This window comes from Haliotis rufescens, unplaced genomic scaffold (genome assembly GCF_023055435.1).
Source record: "Haliotis rufescens isolate VD_foot unplaced genomic scaffold, xgHalRufe1.0.p SCAF_2, whole genome shotgun sequence".
Taxonomy (NCBI): domain Eukaryota; kingdom Metazoa; phylum Mollusca; class Gastropoda; order Lepetellida; family Haliotidae; genus Haliotis; species Haliotis rufescens.
The window spans coordinates 76516883-76537015 of NW_025963890.1; the positions used below are offsets into that span (position 1 = coordinate 76516883).

At 43.5% G+C, this 20133-nt stretch overlaps 1 protein-coding gene across 2 annotated transcripts in view; it reads left to right on the forward strand.

Annotated features, from left to right (window-relative positions):
* LOC124147610 (sucrase-isomaltase, intestinal-like) overlaps positions 1-20133 on the forward strand; it is an 85166-nt gene that overhangs the window by 56345 nt on the left and 8688 nt on the right. For both annotated transcript variants that reach the window (XM_048400575.1, XM_048400574.1), the window contains exons 40-57: positions 5283-5413; positions 6232-6320; positions 7335-7384; positions 7827-7985; positions 9088-9143; positions 9932-10244; positions 10872-11020; positions 11758-11932; positions 12881-12977; positions 13559-13671; positions 14145-14270; positions 15554-15685; positions 16054-16191; positions 16852-16968; positions 17122-17248; positions 17538-17688; positions 18492-18625; positions 19380-19414. In XM_048400575.1, the coding sequence (XP_048256532.1) occupies positions 5283-5413; positions 6232-6320; positions 7335-7384; positions 7827-7985; positions 9088-9143; positions 9932-10244; positions 10872-11020; positions 11758-11932; positions 12881-12977; positions 13559-13671; positions 14145-14270; positions 15554-15685; positions 16054-16191; positions 16852-16968; positions 17122-17248; positions 17538-17688; positions 18492-18625; positions 19380-19414 (2292 nt within the window). The remainder of the gene's footprint in view (positions 1-5282; positions 5414-6231; positions 6321-7334; positions 7385-7826; positions 7986-9087; positions 9144-9931; positions 10245-10871; positions 11021-11757; positions 11933-12880; positions 12978-13558; positions 13672-14144; positions 14271-15553; positions 15686-16053; positions 16192-16851; positions 16969-17121; positions 17249-17537; positions 17689-18491; positions 18626-19379; positions 19415-20133) is intronic.

Here is a 20133-nt window from a genome sequence, read left to right on the forward strand (position 1 = left end):
GATGGTCAGGGGTGTGGTAGTTCACTGTACAGTTAGTGGGCTGGTGGTCAGTGGTGTTGTTGTTCACTGTGCAGTCAGTGGGCTGATGGTCAGAGGTGTGGTAGTTCACTATACAGTCAGTGGGCTGTTGGTCAGAGGTGGGGTAGTTCACTGTACAGTCAGTAGGCTGATGGTCAGAGGTGTGGTAGTTCTCTGAACAGTTAGTGGGCTGATGGTCAGAGGTGTGGTAGTTCACTGTACAGTCAGTGGCGCTGATGGTCAGATGTGTGGTAGTTCACTGTACAGTCAGTGGGCTGATGGTCAGAGGTGTGGTAGTTCTCTGTATCGTTAGTGGGCTGATGGTCAGAGGTGTGGTAGTTCACTGTACAGACAGTGGGCTGGTGGTCAGAGGTGTGGTAGTTCTCTGAACAGTTAGTGGGCTGATGGTCAGAGGTGGGGTAGTTCACTGTACAGTCAGTGGCGCTGATGGTCAGAGGTGTGGTAGTTCACTGTACAGTCAGTGGGCTGATGGTCAGAGGTGTGGTAGTTCACTGTACAGTCAGTTGGCTGATGGTCAGAAGTGTGGTAGTTCACTGTACAGCTAGTGGGCTGATGGTCAGAGGTGTGGTAGTTCACTGTACAGTTAGTGGGCTGATGGTCAGAGGTGTGGTAGTTCACTGTACAGTTACTGGGCTGATGGTTAGAGGTGTGGTAGTTCACTGTACAGTCAGTGGGCTGATGGTAAGAGGTGTGGTAGTTCACTGTACAGTTAGTGGGCTGATGGTCAGAGGTGTGGTAGTTCACTGTACAGTCAGTGGGCTGATGGTCAGAGGTGTGGTAGTTCACTGTACAGTCAATGGGCTGATGGTCAGAGGTGTGGTAGTTTACTGTACACTCAGTGGGCTGATGGTCAGAGGTGTAGTAGTTCACTGTACATTTAGTGGGCTGATGGTCAGAGGTGTGGTAGTTCACTGTACAGTTAGTGGGCTGGTGGTCAGAGGTGTGGTAGTTCTCTGAACAGTTAGTGGGCTGATGGTCAGAGGTGGGGTAGTTCACTGTACAGTCAGTGGCGCTGATGGTCAGAGGTGTGGTAGTTCACTGTACAGTCAGTGGGCTGATGGTCAGAAGTGCGGTAGTTCACTGTACAGACAGTGGGCTGATGGTCAGAGGTGTGGTAGTTCACTGTACAGTCAGTGGGCTGATGGTCAGAGGTGTGGTAGTTCACTGTACAGACAGTGGGCTGATGGTCAGAGGTGTGGTAGTTCACTATACAGCTAGTGGGCTGATGGTCAGAGGTGTGGTAGTTCACTGTGAGGTCAGTGGCGCTGATTGTCAGAGGTGTGGTAGTTCACTGTACAGTCAGTGGGCTGATGGTCAGAGGTGTGGTAGTTCTCTGTACAGTCAGTGGGCTGATGGTCAGAGGTGTGGTAGTTCACTGTACAGTCAGTGGGGTGATGGTCAGAGGTGTGGTAGTTCACTGTACAGCTAGTGGGCTGGTGGTCAGAGGTGTGGTAGTTCACTGTACAGTCAGTAGGCTGATGGTCAGAGGTGGGGTAGTTCTCTGTACAGTTAGTGGGCTGATGGTCAGAGGTGTGGTAGTTCACTGTACAGTCAGTGGGCTGATGGTCAGAGGTGTGGTAGTTCACTATACAGTCAGTGGCGCTGTTGGTCAGAGGTGTGGTAGTTCACTGTACAGTCAGTGGGCTGATGGTCAGAAGTGTGGTAGTTCACTGTACAGACAGTGGGCTGATGGTCAGAGGTGTGGTAGTTCTCTGAACAGTTAGTGGGCTGATGGTCAGGGGTGTGGTAGTTCACTGAACAGTTAGTGGGCTGATGGTCAGAGGTGTGGTAGTTCACTGTACAGTCAGTGGGCTGATGGTCAGAGGTGTGGTAGTTCACTATACAGTCAGTGGCGCTGTTGGTCAGAGGTGTGGTAGTTCACTGTACAGTCAGTGGGCTGATGGTCAGAGGTGTGGTAGTTCACTGTACAGTCAGTGGGCTGATGGTCAGAGGTGTGGTAGTTCACTGTACAGTCAGTGGGCTGGTGGTCAGAGGTGTGGTAGTTCACTGTACAGTCAGTGGGCTGATGGTCAGAGGTGTGGTAGTTCACTGTACAGTTAGTGGGCTGATGGTCAGAGGTGTGGTAGTTTACTGTACAGTCAGTGGGCTGATGGTCAGAGGTGTGTTAGTTCACTGTACAGTTAGTGGGCTGATGGTCAGAGGTGTGTTAGTTCACTGTACAGTTAGTGGGCTGATGGTCAGAGGTGTGGTAGTTTACTGTACAGTCAGTGGGCTGATGGTCAGAGGTGTGTTAGTTCACTGTACAGTTAGTGGGGTGATGGTCAGAGGTGTGTTAGTTCACTGTACAGTCAGTGGGCTGATGGTCAGAGGTGTGGTAGTTCACTATACAGTCAGTGGGCTGATGGTCAGAGGTGTGGTAGTTCACTGTACAGTTAGTGGGCTGATGGTCAGAGGTGTGGTAGTTTACTGTACAGTCAGTGGGCTGATGGTCAGAGGTGTGGTTGTTTACTGTGAGGTCAGTGTGCTGATGGTCAGAGGTGTGGTAGGTCACTGTACAGTCAGTGGGCTGGTGGTCAGAGGTGTGGTAGTTCACTGTACAGTCAGTGGGCTGATGGTCAGAGGTGTGGTAGTTCAATGTACAGTTAGTGGGCTGATGGTCAGAGGTGTGGTAGTTCACTGTACAGTCAGTGGGCTGATGGTCAGAGGTGTGGTAGTTCTCTGTACAGTCAGTGGGCTGATGGTCAGAGGTGTGGTAGTTCACTGTACAGTCAGTGGGGTGATGGTCAGAGGTGTGGTAGTTCACTGTACAGCTAGTGGGCTGGTGGTCAGAGGTGTGGTAGTTCACTGTACAGTCAGTAGGCTGATGGTCAGAGGTGGGGTAGTTCTCTGTACAGTTAGTGGGCTGATGGTCAGAGGTGTGGTAGTTCACTGTACAGTCAGTGGGCTGATGGTCAGAGGTGTGGTAGTTCACTATACAGTCAGTGGCGCTGTTGGTCAGAGGTGTGGTAGTTCACTGTACAGTCAGTGGGCTGATGGTCAGAAGTGTGGTAGTTCACTGTACAGACAGTGGGCTGATGGTCAGAGGTGTGGTAGTTCTCTGAACAGTTAGTGGGCTGATGGTCAGGGGTGTGGTAGTTCACTGAACAGTTAGTGGGCTGATGGTCAGAGGTGTGGTAGTTCACTGTACAGTCAGTGGGCTGATGGTCAGAGGTGTGGTAGTTCACTATACAGTCAGTGGCGCTGTTGGTCAGAGGTGTGGTAGTTCACTGTACAGTCAGTGGGCTGATGGTCAGAGGTGTGGTAGTTCACTGTACAGTCAGTGGGCTGATGGTCAGAGGTGTGGTAGTTCACTGTACAGTCAGTGGGCTGGTGGTCAGAGGTGTGGTAGTTCACTGTACAGTCAGTGGGCTGATGGTCAGAGGTGTGGTAGTTCACTGTACAGTTAGTGGGCTGATGGTCAGATGTGTGGTAGTTTACTGTACAGTCAGTGGGCTGATGGTCAGAGGTGTGTTAGTTCACTGTACAGTTAGTGGGCTGATGGTCAGAGGTGTGTTAGTTCACTGTACAGTTAGTGGGCTGATGGTCAGAGGTGTGGTAGTTTACTGTACAGTCAGTGGGCTGATGGTCAGAGGTGTGTTAGTTCACTGTACAGTTAGTGGGGTGATGGTCAGAGGTGTGTTAGTTCACTGTACAGTCAGTGGGCTGATGGTCAGAGGTGTGGTAGTTCACTATACAGTCAGTGGGCTGATGGTCAGAGGTGTGGTAGTTCACTGTACAGTTAGTGGGCTGATGGTCAGAGGTGTGGTAGTTTACTGTACAGTCAGTGGGCTGATGGTCAGAGGTGTGGTTGTTTACTGTGAGGTCAGTGTGCTGATGGTCAGAGGTGTGGTAGGTCACTGTACAGTCAGTGGGCTGGTGGTCAGAGGTGTGGTAGTTCACTGTACAGTCAGTGGGCTGATGGTCAGAGGTGTGGTAGTTCAATGTACAGTTAGTGGGCTGATGGTCAGAGGTGTGGTAGTTCACTGTACAGTCAGTGGGCTGATGGTCAGAGGTGTGGTAGTTTACTGTACAGTCAGTGGGCTGATGGTCAGAGGTGTGTTAGTTCACTGTACAGTTAGTGGGCTGATGGTCAGAGGTGTGTTAGTTCACTGTACAGTTAGTGGGCTGATGGTCAGAGGTGTGGTAGTTCACTGTACAGTCAGTGGGCTGATGGTCAGAGGTGTGGTAGTTCACTATACAGTCAGTGGGCTGATGGTCAGAGGTGTGGTAGTTCACTGTACAGTTAGTGCGCTGATGGTCAGAGGTGTGGTAGTTCACTATACAGTCAGTGGGCTGATGGTCAGAGGTGTGGTAGTTCACTGTACAGTTAGTGGGCTGATGGTCAGAGGTGTGGTAGTTCACTGTACAGTCAGTAGGCTGATGGTCAGAGGTGTGGTAGTTCTCTGTACAGTCAGTGGGCTGATGGTCAGAGGTGTGGTAGTTCACTGTACAGTCAGTGGGCTGATGGTCAGAAGTGTGGTAGTTCACTGTACAGACAGTGGGCTGATGGTCAGAGGTGTGGTAGTTCACTGTACAGTCAGTGGGCTGATGGTCAGAAGTGTGGTAGTTCACTGTACAGACAGTGGGCTGGTGGTCAGAGGTGTGGTAGTTCTCTGTACAGTTAGTGGGCTGATGGTCAGGGGTGTGGTAGTTCACTGTACAGTTTGTGGGCTGATGGTCAGAGGTGTGGTAGTTCACTGTACAGTCAGTGGGCTGATGGTCAGAGGTGTGGTAGTTCACTGTACAGTCAATGGGCTGATGGTCAGAGGTGTGGTAGTTCACTATACAGTCAGTGGCGCTGTTGGTCAGAGGTGTGGTAGTTCACTGTACAGTCAGTGGGCTGATGGTCAGAGGTGTGGTAGTTCACTGTACAGTCAGTGGGGTGATGGTCAGAGGTGTGGTAGTTCACTGTACAGCTAGTGGGCTGATGGTCAGGTTGAATCCTCGATGCATCCCGAATATGATCCGGGGTCATTCGGCACCAAATGCATGGTCATAGATTTTGTAGATTGATCTCACTAAAGTGGTAAGCTGGCATGTGATATATCTGAAGTTCTTCTCAGAGACACATTATATATCTCACTCAATCATTCTATTACTCAATCACTCACGCACCCTATCACTCACTCACGCAATCATTAACTCAACTCACTTATATGATATAAGGATACATCAGCCATGTTCTATTCACAATGCATTAACTGTGTTTTGACCTGCTTTGACCTGTACTAATATGTTTTCAGATGAAAGAAGTTACTAAGACTGGACAGATGTATATGGATGTCCCGGTCAAGCCAGACACCCCAGTACAACTCCACCTTCGTGGCGGATATATCATTATTACACAGGAACCGGCTAACAATACACATTTCAGGTACATGGAGATTAATAATAAAAAAACATAATACAGAAATACCACTTTTTATCATCATAATATTATTTCCGATCATTACTCTGATTCGATACTTCGATGTTTCTGTGTCAAAATATAATTTCCTACGGTTAAACAACACAATCTTGTAATGGCCATTGCGTTCTCTGATGGAACAGGGGCGGTGGTGTCCTAGTTGTTTATGTGTTCGCTCGCCACGCCAAAGGCACAGGCTCGAGTCCCCATATTGGAACAACGTATTGCTGGAATATTGCTAAAAGTAGCGTAAAACCATACTCACTCACTCCCTAACTCTTATAGCACAATGCTTGTGACTGATAGTGGATTTGATGTGGCTACTTTGTGTCTTTACCCATGCTTGCTGTAATAGGCGACTATGCTTGTCGTAAAAGGCGACTATGAAGGGATCGGGTAGTTAGTGCATGTCATCCATCCCAAATGCGTGGACCGATGCTCATGTTGTCAATCACTGGATTGCCTGGTCCAGACTCGATTATTATTTGAAGACAGCCGTCAGATAGCTGTAATACTGCAGTACAAACAAGAAACAACCAATATTCCAGCTGTATGATGGCGGTCTGTAAATACTCGACTCTGGGCGATACAAACAAGTGATTGACATCATGAGCATCATCCCATGCAAATGGGTACGATGACATGCAATCCACCATGTCACCGTTAAGTCGCCCCTTTGCCCAGCATAGATTGCTGAGGACCTATTTGTTTATCTGGCGTAACCACGGAAATTTCCTGCGATACGAGAGGGTTCATATCGTCATTGTATTTTCTCTCCACTCAAGTCGCAAGAACCCCTTCACAATCCTGGTCCCTCTGTGCCCTATCAACGCAGCTAAAGGTTGGTTATACTGGGATGACGGCGAATCCATTGGTGAGTACCCACAATCAATGAAGACACAACATTATTATATATAAGGTGATGTCGTCGATAATTTTAATTTTTTGTATTTAAATGTGCTGTTAAACTATACATATAGAAAGAGCTAAGCACCAAACCTCCTTTATTTTCACATATCCTAAACATGTAATTAAAACCAAACCTTTCCTTGAGAAATCCATTGGAAACCTTTAGAAATATCATTGACCTCATATTAATAATGTCCGATAATGTCCGTAGTATCACTGAAGTATCTGACGGAACACTGTATATTCGATGGTACAAAGATGCATATTAGTCACATTACTCTGCAATGAAATATGTGATCATCAATTTCTGCTTCTGTATTTCTGTATGAATATGTCACTTTATATTTCGTCAGAAAAGTAATACAGGTTACAATTTTTGAAGATTACTTGTTTATGTTAATAATGATAAGGCTAAAACATATAATAGTCTTGGTTCTCAGGCACCGCAGTTCGCAGCACGTTTCATTTTAATTTCCATTTTAAACACAAAAAACATCCTTAAAAATATGCCAAGTCCAACGGTAATAATAATAATAATAATAATTAATCAGTAATAATTATTATAAATGATTATTATATTAATAATTAATAATTAATAATCATTTAGGAAGTGAAGTGGAAGGGGATATGGGAACTGGTGCTGTCCGTCCGGCCGTCATGTTTCATTTCCGGAGCAGAACTCAAAAATCATGAGAGATAGGTTTTGTGGTGAACTAGAGTTTCCATGGCATCGACTTTGACTTAGACTGAAAATAGCGTTAGTGCTTCTTTCCAGGGCAGATCTTGAAAACCGTACAATATTTCTTGCTTTGCACACAAGCAGACAAGTCGACGTATTGGCGTGAATGAGTATTTCATGTTTGTTTATCAATGTCACAGCACAGTGCGTTATTGTCTCATAATTTGACACAAGCGTCACTTTGTTGGATTTGTATTTAAGCAAGCCTTTTCATTTCCAACATAAACAATCCTGTTTCAGACACGTATGAGAATGGGAACTACTACATGTCCACCCTCTATGCCCATGACGTAAGTACATCCCCACACAATCAACCAACATAATGTTATCTGCAAGTATGGTTGTGACAACATGTTTTAAATATTTGAACGACCTGTGAAGATCCGGGTTAGAATAGGTCTTCAGCTACCCATGCTTGGCGTAAGAGGCGACTAACGGGATCGGCTGATGCATGTCACTGTATCCCTATTGCGTGGATCGATGCTCATGATATAAATCACTGGATTGTCTGGTTCAGACTTGATTATTTACAGACCGCTGTCATATAGATGGAATATTGCTGAGTGCGGCGTTGAACAACAAACAAACAAAAATAAATATTGGAACAGATTGCCTCCTGTGTATGGCAACGAAACTATTACGCCATTACCGATTCGCTGTAAATAGAACCCTTGTATTTACAAATGGTAAAATATACTGGCTTATATGACAGTTAAGCCTCAATTTTCACAGAATGTACTGGACTTAACTATCGACCACAACACACTGTCTGAGGTCAATGACCTCTACATAGACAACATCATTGTCCTCGGAGTGGAGGTGCAGGTCAACACGGTCAGACTGGTATCTGAGAACAGAGACCTCAACTTCACATATGATGCAGACACAAAGGTAAGGGATGTGACCTCAAATTTAATTATGATGTAGATACAAAGGTAAGGGATGTGACCTCGACTTTTCGTATGATGTAGATACAAAGGTAAGGGATGTGACCTCGACTTTTCATATGATGTAGATACAAAGGTAAGGGATGTGACCTCAACTTTTCATATGATGTAGATACAAAGGTAAGGAGTGGGACCTCGACTTTTCATATGATGTAGATACAAAGGTAAGGAGTGGGACCTCGACTTTTCATATGATGTAGATACAAAGGTAAGGAGTGGGACCTCGACTTTTCATATGATGAAGATACAAAGGTAAGGAGAGGGACCTCGACTTTTCATATGATGTAGATACAAAGGTAAGGAGAGGGACCTCGACTTTTCATATGATGTAGATACAAAGGTAAGGAGTGGGACCTCGACTTTTCATATGATGTAGATACAAAAGTAAGGAGTGGGACCTCGACTTTTCATATGATGTAGATACAAAGGTAAGGAGTGGTACTTCTGGTTCACGGAATTGAAGAACAATGTCCTGCAAGTCCAAATATTGACTTTCCATCAGTATCTTGTGTAACCTCCCTGAACCCGAACAACTGCTTCAAGACGCCACCTCATTCTTTGGATCAATCTCTGGATTTAATTCTGACATTATTCTTCAATTCTGTGAACCAGACGTGTGCATGGTACAGACAGTTTAGTCTGTGCAACAAAAGTGACATTCGTAATTTCTTTGGATGAAATTAAGTTATTTTCCATATCTGTAACATCTCCTAAATAACCCACATTATTTCATAGTAATCTTGGCTATGTTCCCCATCAACCCTTCTTGTCGTTAAATAATATAATTTATTTGGTATGGAAATCCTTTACACATTTCATGCACTAGTTCATTAAAGTTGCCCGGTCTTAGAATATACGGGTGTGGCTTGACTTATTTCTATGTGTATATATAAGTCAATTGATATTCGCATGAAAATCACTAAAAAATCACTTTACTTGCTCTGTGACATCAACATCAAGAAGAAACTACTGCATGATGGCCAGTCCTGCTCATGCACAATCAGTAAAAATCATTTATAAATGCAACTCTTTCTTGATTATTTCAGATTCTCCAGATCACCGATGACCTCCCCGTGAATCAACCATTCCAGCTCTCCTGGACGTGAGTGTAATGATACGTGGAAATAACGCCACTGCTAGTCACAGTATATTGCCTCGCACAACACATCCGTGTCAGCCTGGAAGTACATGCACATGTAAAATCCTCGTCTGTCATAGTTGCCTCAGACGCATATCCCTATTATCACTCTGAGTTGTACTCTGAGTTGTACTTCCACGTGTTTACTTTAAGAAAATAATTGAAGCTATTAGCCATGCTATGTTTAAATATTTGCTACTGGAACAAACATTTGTACCTCCACTCATATTAACCTCACACCTCTAGCGGATTGGTTAAACTAGATTAGCTTTTCATTATCAGCATGAACCCCCGACCATTTTATCATGTTGTGGGTAGATTTGCTGGTCATGCAAGTATACGTTTTACCTTACCTGGCGCTAAACATATAGTACTGTGTAGCGTCAGGGAAGTATAAAAACATTGCATTTAATCAGAAATGCTCATAAGTTTTGTTTCTGAAGGAGTAGCCAAACACATTTTTGTGAACTCACATTACAAATTTATTGGTAGAACAGGAGTATTTGCCTTTACCTTCAAGGCAACAGTTTCTCCACATACCAGATCTGTCAGAATAAATGCCTGCAGATATTCATGCTTGTACTCAAAACATGAATATATTCCGTGGTAAAAGGTTTTGACCTACTCTAATCTCACATACGTACAATAATGACACCAGGTGTCAATGAAATGAATGGTCATGTTGAAGTTAAATAGTGCCGTGTACCAGGAGATACTACATTTTGGGCTGCATGACCTTGAATATCCCCTAGGTCAGCATCGCCCGAAGACTACACGAAGATTGACTGCTACCCAGAAGTCCAAGGTCGTGTGGTCACGGTCAATGAGACGTCGTGCAATCAAAGACGCTGCATCTTCACAGCCGCAGGAGACACTTCCGTCCCGGAATGCTACTTCCCTCAGACCAACTATGGCTACCGTGTGTCAGGGTTAGTGGAACAGACTACCCTGGGATTCCGGATACCTTTGACCAGGATTGAGAGTTCCCCTGGTCCCTTTGGAAAGGATATTACTAATGTGACATTTGAAGTAGAAGAACTTGACAACAACTTGCTCCGATTTAAGGTTAGTTTTGAAATTATAACTTTGTCCTAGATGTAAGGAAAATTGGTTAAACGTCGCGTCCAAGATTATTGCACTTATATAGCGACGTGCATGTACGTGTGTGTGTGTCTGCTTGTACTAGTCTTGACTGATGCCGATTTATAGTGCTAGCTCACTGAGATACCATGCCGCAGTTTAACCCCGGACCTTCCGCTCTCTTGGCGGAGGCTCTACCACTAGACCACAGAGACGGTCTCTTTGTTCTAGAAATTCAGTGTGTCATGTCTCTAGTTTGTGCAGACACAGATCAAAGTGCTTCAAGCACCATATTACTCTTTCCGTTGTCAAACAGACACACACAACATCATAGATAAATTAAAGCATCCACGCCAGAGAATTATCACCTCGTCACAAATATTTGTCACTCTGTCAATTTTCATGTACAGGTCAAAGCATGGCATAGCATAGCGCATCATATTGCCATACCCTTCAACAACGTCACTGTGATTTCGCCAGCTCCAAATGCAATTAACAGTTTGCATCTCTGAAATGCTGATTGTCATTTTTTATGTTAAACAGTTATAAGGAATGTACGTTTTCAACTTAAAAGGTAGCATCAAATAAATTGCGGTCATACTTTTTGTCCAGTTCTACGACTCCTCCTTTTCCCGATATGAAGTACCTGTTCCTCTGGAGTTGCCGAACACGAGAGCTACGGAACCTTGGTATCGCCTGGATATCACTAATAATGACACCTTTGCTTTCCGGATTATACGACACAGCTCTGGAGCAGTCCTGTAAGTAGTGAGAATGTGAGTGAGTGAGTGAGTGAGTATGGTTTTACGTCGCTTTTTGCAATATTCCAGCAAGAGGACACGAGAAAGGAGCATCACGCATTGTGACCAATGTGGGTTACTTAGGACCACTTTAAGCTTTGCAGCCTCCAGGCTGTTCTATTTTGTTAATGCGGGCAGCAACTCAATTCAGTGATGATCTTTGAAATTCAGGTTTAGAGTCCGCGTCTTAAGATGACATAGCTTTTTTAGGACATTAATTGTACATAAACTGCTGGGAAAAAGAAAGTAGACGCCAATAATTGATGGTAACTAAATATGAAACAAACAAGAAATGGTTATTCGATGGGCATGTATTTCATACAGGTATCACAGTTCTGGTTTGGACCTTAAGTTTGAAGTGTTTCTTTTGTAAATTCTTTTCAAATCCAGTTTTCATGCTTACTTTTGACTGACAGTTTAGTTTGAATACCAGTTTCAATGAGAACGTAATATGATCATGGGTCACGCCAAGGTGGTAAACATCACCCATTTCAGTTGGACAGTGATATCAGCATATCTTATAAAATGTGTTGCAAGTAACTTCCCTCCTTCATTGAGATGTGTTTTATTTGTGTTATCCATGAAGCAAGCGTGTTGTAACGATGCTCTTCCGTTCCTGCCAAATGTCAGATCCTAACATATGATGTGTCATCTCCCACACCTCGCTGTGTAATGACTTGATGTTGTCCTCTCCCCAGCTGGGACACGACGGTCGGTGGCTTCACATTCGACGACCAGTTCCTCCAGATCGCAACCAGGCTTCCCTCCACAAACATCTACGGCTTCGGCGAGAACACCCATGACAAGTTCCGACATAATCTGTGGTTCAAAACATGGCCGATGTGGTCGCGTGACCAGTGGACGATGTACAGTGTAAGTTGGATTGGCTTTCACAAAGTTCCCAGTCTGCTGTTGCATTGTTTATAATTATGTTATCAAGGAATGCTACCCTCCTACCTCAGCAACTGATTCTTACCACTCCTTGGTTCAGGGGATGATGTAGCTTGTTTAAATCTCAAGTCAAATTTGTTGCTAAGGTCTATTTATTGTGGACATGAATTTTGTACATTGCACACATGAGGTCCTCAGATGTGCTTCTGTTGCCTGGCTTGTTTATACACAACACATATCTTCGAAGAGTCTGTTGGTACTTCTTACCAACTCTTAACTCTATCACATTATCTGATCCAGACTTCCAATATACAGAGAGAGAGAGCCTATCTGGTCATATTTGGTACCTGGAACACTCATTCCTCTCTCTGACAACTCACACAATACTACGGATTGTAATTTCAGCTTACCCCTACACAAATAATGTTTCATGCCATGCGCCATGAGTCATAACCCTTATCTCAGTGATAACTAATTTCTATTCCCTCAAGTTGTAGATTCAGTTCGTGCTATCAAACTCTTCTTGTCGAAAATAATTCGGTAAACTACCTAAGTTCATCGGTCAGTCGGACAGCATGAAAAATGAATACTATATCAGATTAGTAAGCGAAGGAAGACCCCTATAGGACCATTGCAGTCAAGCAGTACGTTTCTACAGTATTTGGTCACGTCAAACTGAATATTTCCAATTTTTTCTGGCACTTAGACCAAATGTTGCAGCTTTTCTTCAACCCATGCATAAATATTTCCATCCCTAAGAGTAACAAACGCAATCAGTCTTCAGTCTCACGGGCCGATGACTCTTCCCAGTACAGTCACCCAACTTGTCTCTGTTTTCCTATTTACATATTTACCCGAGATCTTTGTAGACTTTCATAAACACCAATTTAAGTTAAGAAGTTACTAAAGCGACGACATTGTGTCATGCAGACGTACGAGAACCACTATGGCGTCCACCCGTTCTATATGGCTATGGAGGAAGACGGGCAGTCCCATGGTGTTCTCCTGCTCAACAGTAACGCCCAGGGTATGTACATGGAGCAGTGGTGACACGCGGCATCTCCACAGTGGATATATAACGTAGATCTGTACACCGCTTCTTGTCATATACGCTGCTGACGTTACCTTAGTATATTATATTCCGTTTACAGGTTACAGTTTCAGTCAATTCTCACTGTGCATTATAATTTGTCCTTCGTGCTGATTGGCTAGTTCCTACCACCTGTTCCATGTGTTGTCATTGTTTGTGAAGAGACCCATACAAAAGTGTCGCCTTTTAAACTCATTGTCACAAATAATTGAGGATGGCGTCATCCGATAAACGTCACAAACGATGTTATTTGACGTCATTCAAAAATTTGGCCGAGCTGTTGTTTCCTGTTTTTCTAAACTATCTCAGGGAAAAGGGCAATGGGAAATATAAAGAATAACCTAATTACTCGGAATAACATTCCTTTGTGAATTAAATTGAAATATCCTTTGGCAAGGTTTTGAAGTTTATGGAGCCTGTTGTTTTTCGAACATGGTAATATCACTTCAAGGGCATTAGGAGTGAGGAAGTACCTCAAATAGTCAGCTGGTGATGCCAAGTTGTATTATCGATTCCAGACTATTCCTTCACACCGCTGCCAATGTTGATCTACCGAACTATCGGCGGCATCCTGGACTTCTACATGTTCCTGGGGCCAGAACCAGAGTCGGTCGTCCAGCAGTACACACAGGTAGTCTGCATGATACGGCAGCAGCATCTTACAACTGAATTCCCTGACAGTCACGATGCCATGGTGGTTAGAACCGCACATGGACTGGTGAAAAATCTAGTTTCATATACCTCACTAGACCCACACAGCCTATGTCAAACACACGCAGTGATTTAGACATGAAGTGTTACGAGCAATGATGGCTGCCTCCCAAAAAATGATTTCCTGATTTTAAGCAATAATCAGAAACAATTAAATACATTTTATGGTGTCTGGTATAATAGATTCATAGAATCATAGATTCATATCCCATTGCCTTGGCACAATGGATATTGCATGGTAATGTCAAACACATACGCTTCAACATCCGTAAAAAAGCATACAGCTATATTTATTATAAAAAAACATGTTCAGCAACTTGATTTGTCAAAGTCAACATGACACTAAAGACGAGAAGTACCTGTGATGTTGCTAACGATGTTGGTGTCGTCCAGGTGATCGGTCGTCCTCACATGCCGCCCTACTGGTCGCTGGGCTTCCAGCTGTGCAGATACGGCTACAACAATCTGTCGTCAGTACAGGAAGCGGTCGACGCCACGAGGAATGCTGGGATACCCCATGTAGGTACAGAACTTCCCTGAGGATGTGTACCGCCTTTCGTATATTGTCTGACACCCAATCCGTCATTTAGTGATCATCTTTCTGTTGACCAATTTTGAATGACAGAGCACGATCACATTAATAAAAAGGGAGAGAATTTCCAAGGGTTTCAAGGTTATGGGAGTTGCCTCCCTTTACGTAGGTAAAACCATTCAGTCGAATGGTTTATTCCGTTACGTACTTCTATCTTGGGCAGAAAAATGAAGTAGTGCATTATTTCCCTGCAAATCAAACATCGATTCTTTTTTGCACATTCAGTTTGTACAACATGACTGCCGATCTTGAAAAGTGTCTTTGTATATTTAATAGACATAGGGTATACAATTTGATATCGACCAACATTCATATATTGGTCAAGAATGCTGCCACAATGTGTTCTGTAAATGTGATAGTCAAGTTGACCAATGAATGAGACGATTGAATCAAGTTCTAAAATGTATTCCTCCCAATGATGTCCGAGATTGTCCTATGTAACTTCACGAGTGTATGTCATGGCAACACGAGTTGCCTCCCATATATACCTGCCATCCTTCTCAAGGTACCACCTCCGTGGTCTAGTGGTAGAACGTCTACGCGGAGAAGTTCCCGGGTTCGATCCCTGGTCGCGTCTTTTAAAGACGTTAAAATATGGTACTTGTTGTTACCCTGTCTGGCGCTCATCATTAAGGGTCTAAAACAAGGACTGGATAGCTCGGAGTCAGTATACTATGTACCTATGTGAGGTTTTCATGTTAAACCGGCATAATATCTCAGTGGGCTAGCAATATAAATCGGTAACAGTCAGGACTAGTACAAGCAGCCACACACACACGCACACACGTGCATGCATGTGGCTATGGTTATCTGTCTTTCTCCCAGGCCTGAGAGATTAAACTAAAAAATGAATCCAGCTCAATCATGTCTAGAATGATTAGGCAAGTCTAGGGAGGATTATTGTGGACTCCATTTTGATTTTATGTTTTATTTAGTAGACATTTATATTTAAATAAGATAACTTTATTCTGGGACTTTCTGGGACTTACTGTTAGTCAAGACCCTTTTTACTCACTCTCGTCAAGACAGAGGCACATTCTTCGCAATACTTGATCTGAAGCACATTGTAGATTATTGAATATGCATTATCATACGTGTCTTTTTCCGGATATAATTTTTGAAATATGAATCTAGACGAATGAAGAGAAAAACATCAATCCATGTAATTATCATCCACATTGTGTACAAGATGTGCAGTGTTCCTCCACAGGACGTCCAGTACGTTGATATCGACCACATGGACGAGCGGAAAGACTTCACCGTTGACAACGTCAACTTCCCCGGTCTCAACACCTACTTCAACACGCTCCGTGCTGGGGGCATGAGAAACATCATCATACTGGTAGGGATGGCACTGGTGTCGCACACGTGTCAGACACGTTACTTGTCGATGTAAATAGTTGCACCTTCTTGTTTGACTTTGGATATGCAATAGTGTGGAACCTGATTCTGTATCAATCATTGAGATTTTGCAGGGTTTGTCTCTCTGTGGGGATTTCAAGTCGGAAAATGTCCAATCATATCATAAGGTTTCTAATACTCAGAGCTCTTGATGCCTTTGTTACCAAAGAGCTAAAAAGGCTTAAGTCACTGTATACCTCTGAATGCTTTATTTACCACAGAGCCCTTTGTTGCCAAATTGCTCCTTAATATTACTGAATCCTAGAAACCAGTGACTAAGGTCTGTGATGTATTCTTTGTCAAACCCAGGACCCAGCCATCATCTCCAACAACACCCGCTACGTGCCCTACGACGCGATGAAGGCGGTAGGCGGTAACATCATGTGGCCCAGCGGTGTCGACATCCCTGTGGGCAGCAACGACACCGACAACGCCCTGCTGGGATATGTACGTAGGACTCGGAACTATTGTATTGAAGAGGTCGTTTCACAGAATGGGTGCATGTTACATTGACCAATTGCGGACACAGCAACAACCACAATTCTAATCGATGACAAATGGTTGCAGTTGCGTTCACATAATGTCATTGAGTGTTTACCTGCTCCCCTACTTCCTGTTGTAAAATGTTTAAGTTAACCTTGCGATTTCCTGTAAAATCACCGTTGGTCTAGTCGTCTGGGCACAGTTATGCCCCTTGGTCAGTGGAATTAATTAGGCTGGGACGATGCACCAACTTTGTGATCTGTTACATATCATGATAACTTGTTCACGGTCCGACACGTATCACAATACTTTTGTGTGCTCTTATCTGTGACAGGACACAGACAGGATGGCCAAATACCTGGCGCACTGATCAATTACAGTTGACAGTGTCACGTATGGCGCAAAGGATGAAAATATTTACTTTTTCACTTTTAATTTGTGTTTGGTGTAACAGCCTTTAAAATAAACATTTAAGGTGTGAATCTATTTTTTACTACGCGTGCGACTGTGATAGTTACTTGTGTCGGGAAGGGAAATATCGCGATGCATTGGTGTATCGGCCCACCACTAGTAATTAACTAAATGTATTTACACATCTGAAACATCATGGCTTCAATTCATAAGGTGTGGCCGAAGGGCAAGACAGTGTTCCCTGACTTCTTCAAGAACGCTACACGGCGGGTGTGGGGCGAGCTCATCAACAACCACTCCCGCACTCTCTACTTTGATGGACTTTGGATTGTAAGTAATAACTGGACTTCTGAAAATTATTCTTGCTGAATAGGTAGTACCGTGTTATGAGTTTAATGAATAAAGTTTTCATGAGTTTGTTATTTCGAGTTTCATGACATCACCACGCATAGGCTATACATTAACACTGACACCTTCAATCAGGACATGAACGAACCTGCCAATTTCGGCACCAACGAGGAGAAACCCTTCAACTGGCCTGTCAATGCCACGCCCTACTGGAGCTTGAAGTGTCCCGTCGGCAGCTTGGAGGATCCCCCATACAGAACACGTGGGTGTTTTACTGATTGCAAAATTTGTTAACATTAAATTTGTGTTGGCTTCATAGGAAGACACGGATATTTTAGAGCAAGGTATTTTATAACTATCGTGAATTAATGAATTAATTCGTGAAATGAGCATGATGGTTTTTTTAAAAGAAACACACCATGCAACAATGTAATTTTTGGGGTAGAAAATTCATGTTTTCAACAGTCTGAAGCCTAATCTTTTGTTTCAAGAACTTTGGGGACAGTTGATATTTTTCTTTTTTTATATGATCACACTTAAATGGTATTCAGGTGCCTCGTTCCACTACGATAATGCTGACAGACTTGCCCGCATCTCAGAGAAGACAATCTGTATGACTGCTGTACAGGGAGAGCGTGGGGAATATCAGCATTACAACGTCCACAGTCTGTATGGCTGGAGCCAGACTGAACCCACTCTTAGGTGAGTCACAACGACCACTCTCAAATGTAAGTCACAGTGAGTCTCTCAAATGTGAATCTCAATGACCAGCTCTAATGTCGCAATGAACCCTCTCAAATGTGAGTCTCAATTACCAGCTCTAATGTGAGTCACAATGTCCCCTCTCAAATGTGAGTCACAATGACCCCTCTCAAATGTGAGTCACAATGACCACTCTCTAATGTGAGTCACAATGACCACTCTCAAATGTGAGTCATAATAACCAGCTCTAATGTCGCAATGAGCCATCTGAAATGTGAGTCTCATTGACCAGCTCTAATGTGAGTCACAATGACCCCTCTTAAATGTGAGTCACAATGACCCCTCTCTAATGTGAGCCACAACGACCACTCTCTAATATGAGTCACAATGGCCCCTCTTAAATGTGAGTGACAATGACCCCTCTCAAATGTGAGTCTCAATGACCAGCTGTAATGTGAGTCAAAATGACCAGTTCTAAGGGAGTAACTGCACCAATCTATGTATGGACAGTGGGGTTCAATCGCACATCAAAAACTGACGCTCCCGAGCTTTCTCATATACCGACAACGTCATAATTAAAGCTGGAATATACATACATCTGACGTCATGTAGCTGGAACAATGCTTTGTTTAAAGAACAAACGAACATGGACAGGCATTCCAATAAACAAATGATTTGTTGTGGCATTTAACGTTATTATTGTTCACATACATTGATATTCAAAGTTGAAGGATAAAGTACTTGTGAAAACCCCTTGCACCTGTACATGCCGAAGTACTTTAATAACACTACGTCCATCACAGGGCTCTGCAGCAGGCGACTGGTAAGCGAGGGATTGTCGTGACCAGGTCCACGTTCCCGGGCAGCGGCAAGCACTCCGGCCACTGGCTTGGGGACAACGCCAGCAAATGGAGGGACATGGTGGTCTCAGTCACAGGTAGGAGGGACTGCCGAGTGTCTTTGTGATTATGGTTAAACGCACCGATTACAGAATTCAGGACAACATGTCCCCTCATGTCGACTATAGGTATCCTGTTTTAATATTTGTATTGGTGCAGAAACTGATAATCAAACGAAATAGCGAAAATTAAAAAAATTAAGTGTTTGAGGAAAATTAGAAAATGATTTTTAATGGTATGGTCAGTGGTATGGTGTTCAGGGTTAGGAAAGGTACCTAAAAAGCATCCTCCAGAGACAAGGGAGTTAACTGTCTGTAAAAGCCACGTTTCCACCCTTGCCTAACTAGGCTGGAATCCCTGGGCTATGTCCCTCCTAGCGACCACTCAGATTCCACCTCTGATGCCATTTGCATTTGTTTCACACAAACTGCAGTTTTCAAACCGGATGTTGATTTGGCTCCGGGAATTTTCATTGGACTATGGACTTTGTTAGTCCAGCCAAAATAAAACTCTATAATTCCAGCCTAGTTTGGTAAGGGTTGAAACTCAACTTTTATTGTCAGTTAACTAACCTGCCCCGTGAAGATGTCACGAACATGTTCATGCCATACAACATGACTAAACGGATAGTCAGGCTCCGTGACATGGTTAATTTTATCTTAGTGTATTCCAACAGTGTGGGATATGTCGCGGTTTAACAATCCCTGGATTGTCTGGTCAAGACTTGATTACTTGCAATCTGTTGTCACAAATATGCATCTCAATAAACAAATGATTATGTTTTTCTTACAGGCATCCTTGAGTTCAACCTCTTTGGTATCCCGTATGTGAGTATACAGCTTGCGAAGTGTTCTGTTAACAGATACCGAGGCCTATATATGAATATATGCCGTTTTCTTCTGCTTGGCAAACTTAATGACATGGTATGGTCATTCATAATGACTAAGTATGATCCAGTTTAATGACAAAATATCATCCTTCTTAATGACGAGGTGTTGTCCTGCATGAGAAGTTATTGCCCTTCCTAATCGCAATGTATGACCTAAATGACGAAGTGAGACCCTGCTTACTGACAAGGTGTGATAAGTGCCCTAGTGCCCTATCTTGTCCACTGGAGAAATTACAAAAACTGTTTAGATATTGGATACATGACACTTTTTTGATGGATGACAAATTTGTTTTTTATAACCATGTTTCAGAGCGACTACTTGACCCTTTGTCAAGTAAATATTTAGATATTGTTTTGAAAGTCATGGGACATGTCAGTATATCACTGGCTAAAGCATTAACTTGCACTTGCTTGCCAAATTTGGACCAATCAAATGATCAAATAGTGTTGTGTTAAGTGATGGGGCAGTCGGGTAGCCTAGTGGTTAAAACGTTCGCTCGTCACGCCGAAAACCCGTGTTCGAATCCCGACATGGGTACAATGTGTGAAGCACACATTTCTGGTGTCTCCCCGTGATATTGGTGGAATATGCCTAAAAGCGGCGTAAAACCATGCTCACTCACTTACTCAAATAAGTGAACAAGGCCGTTACTTTTA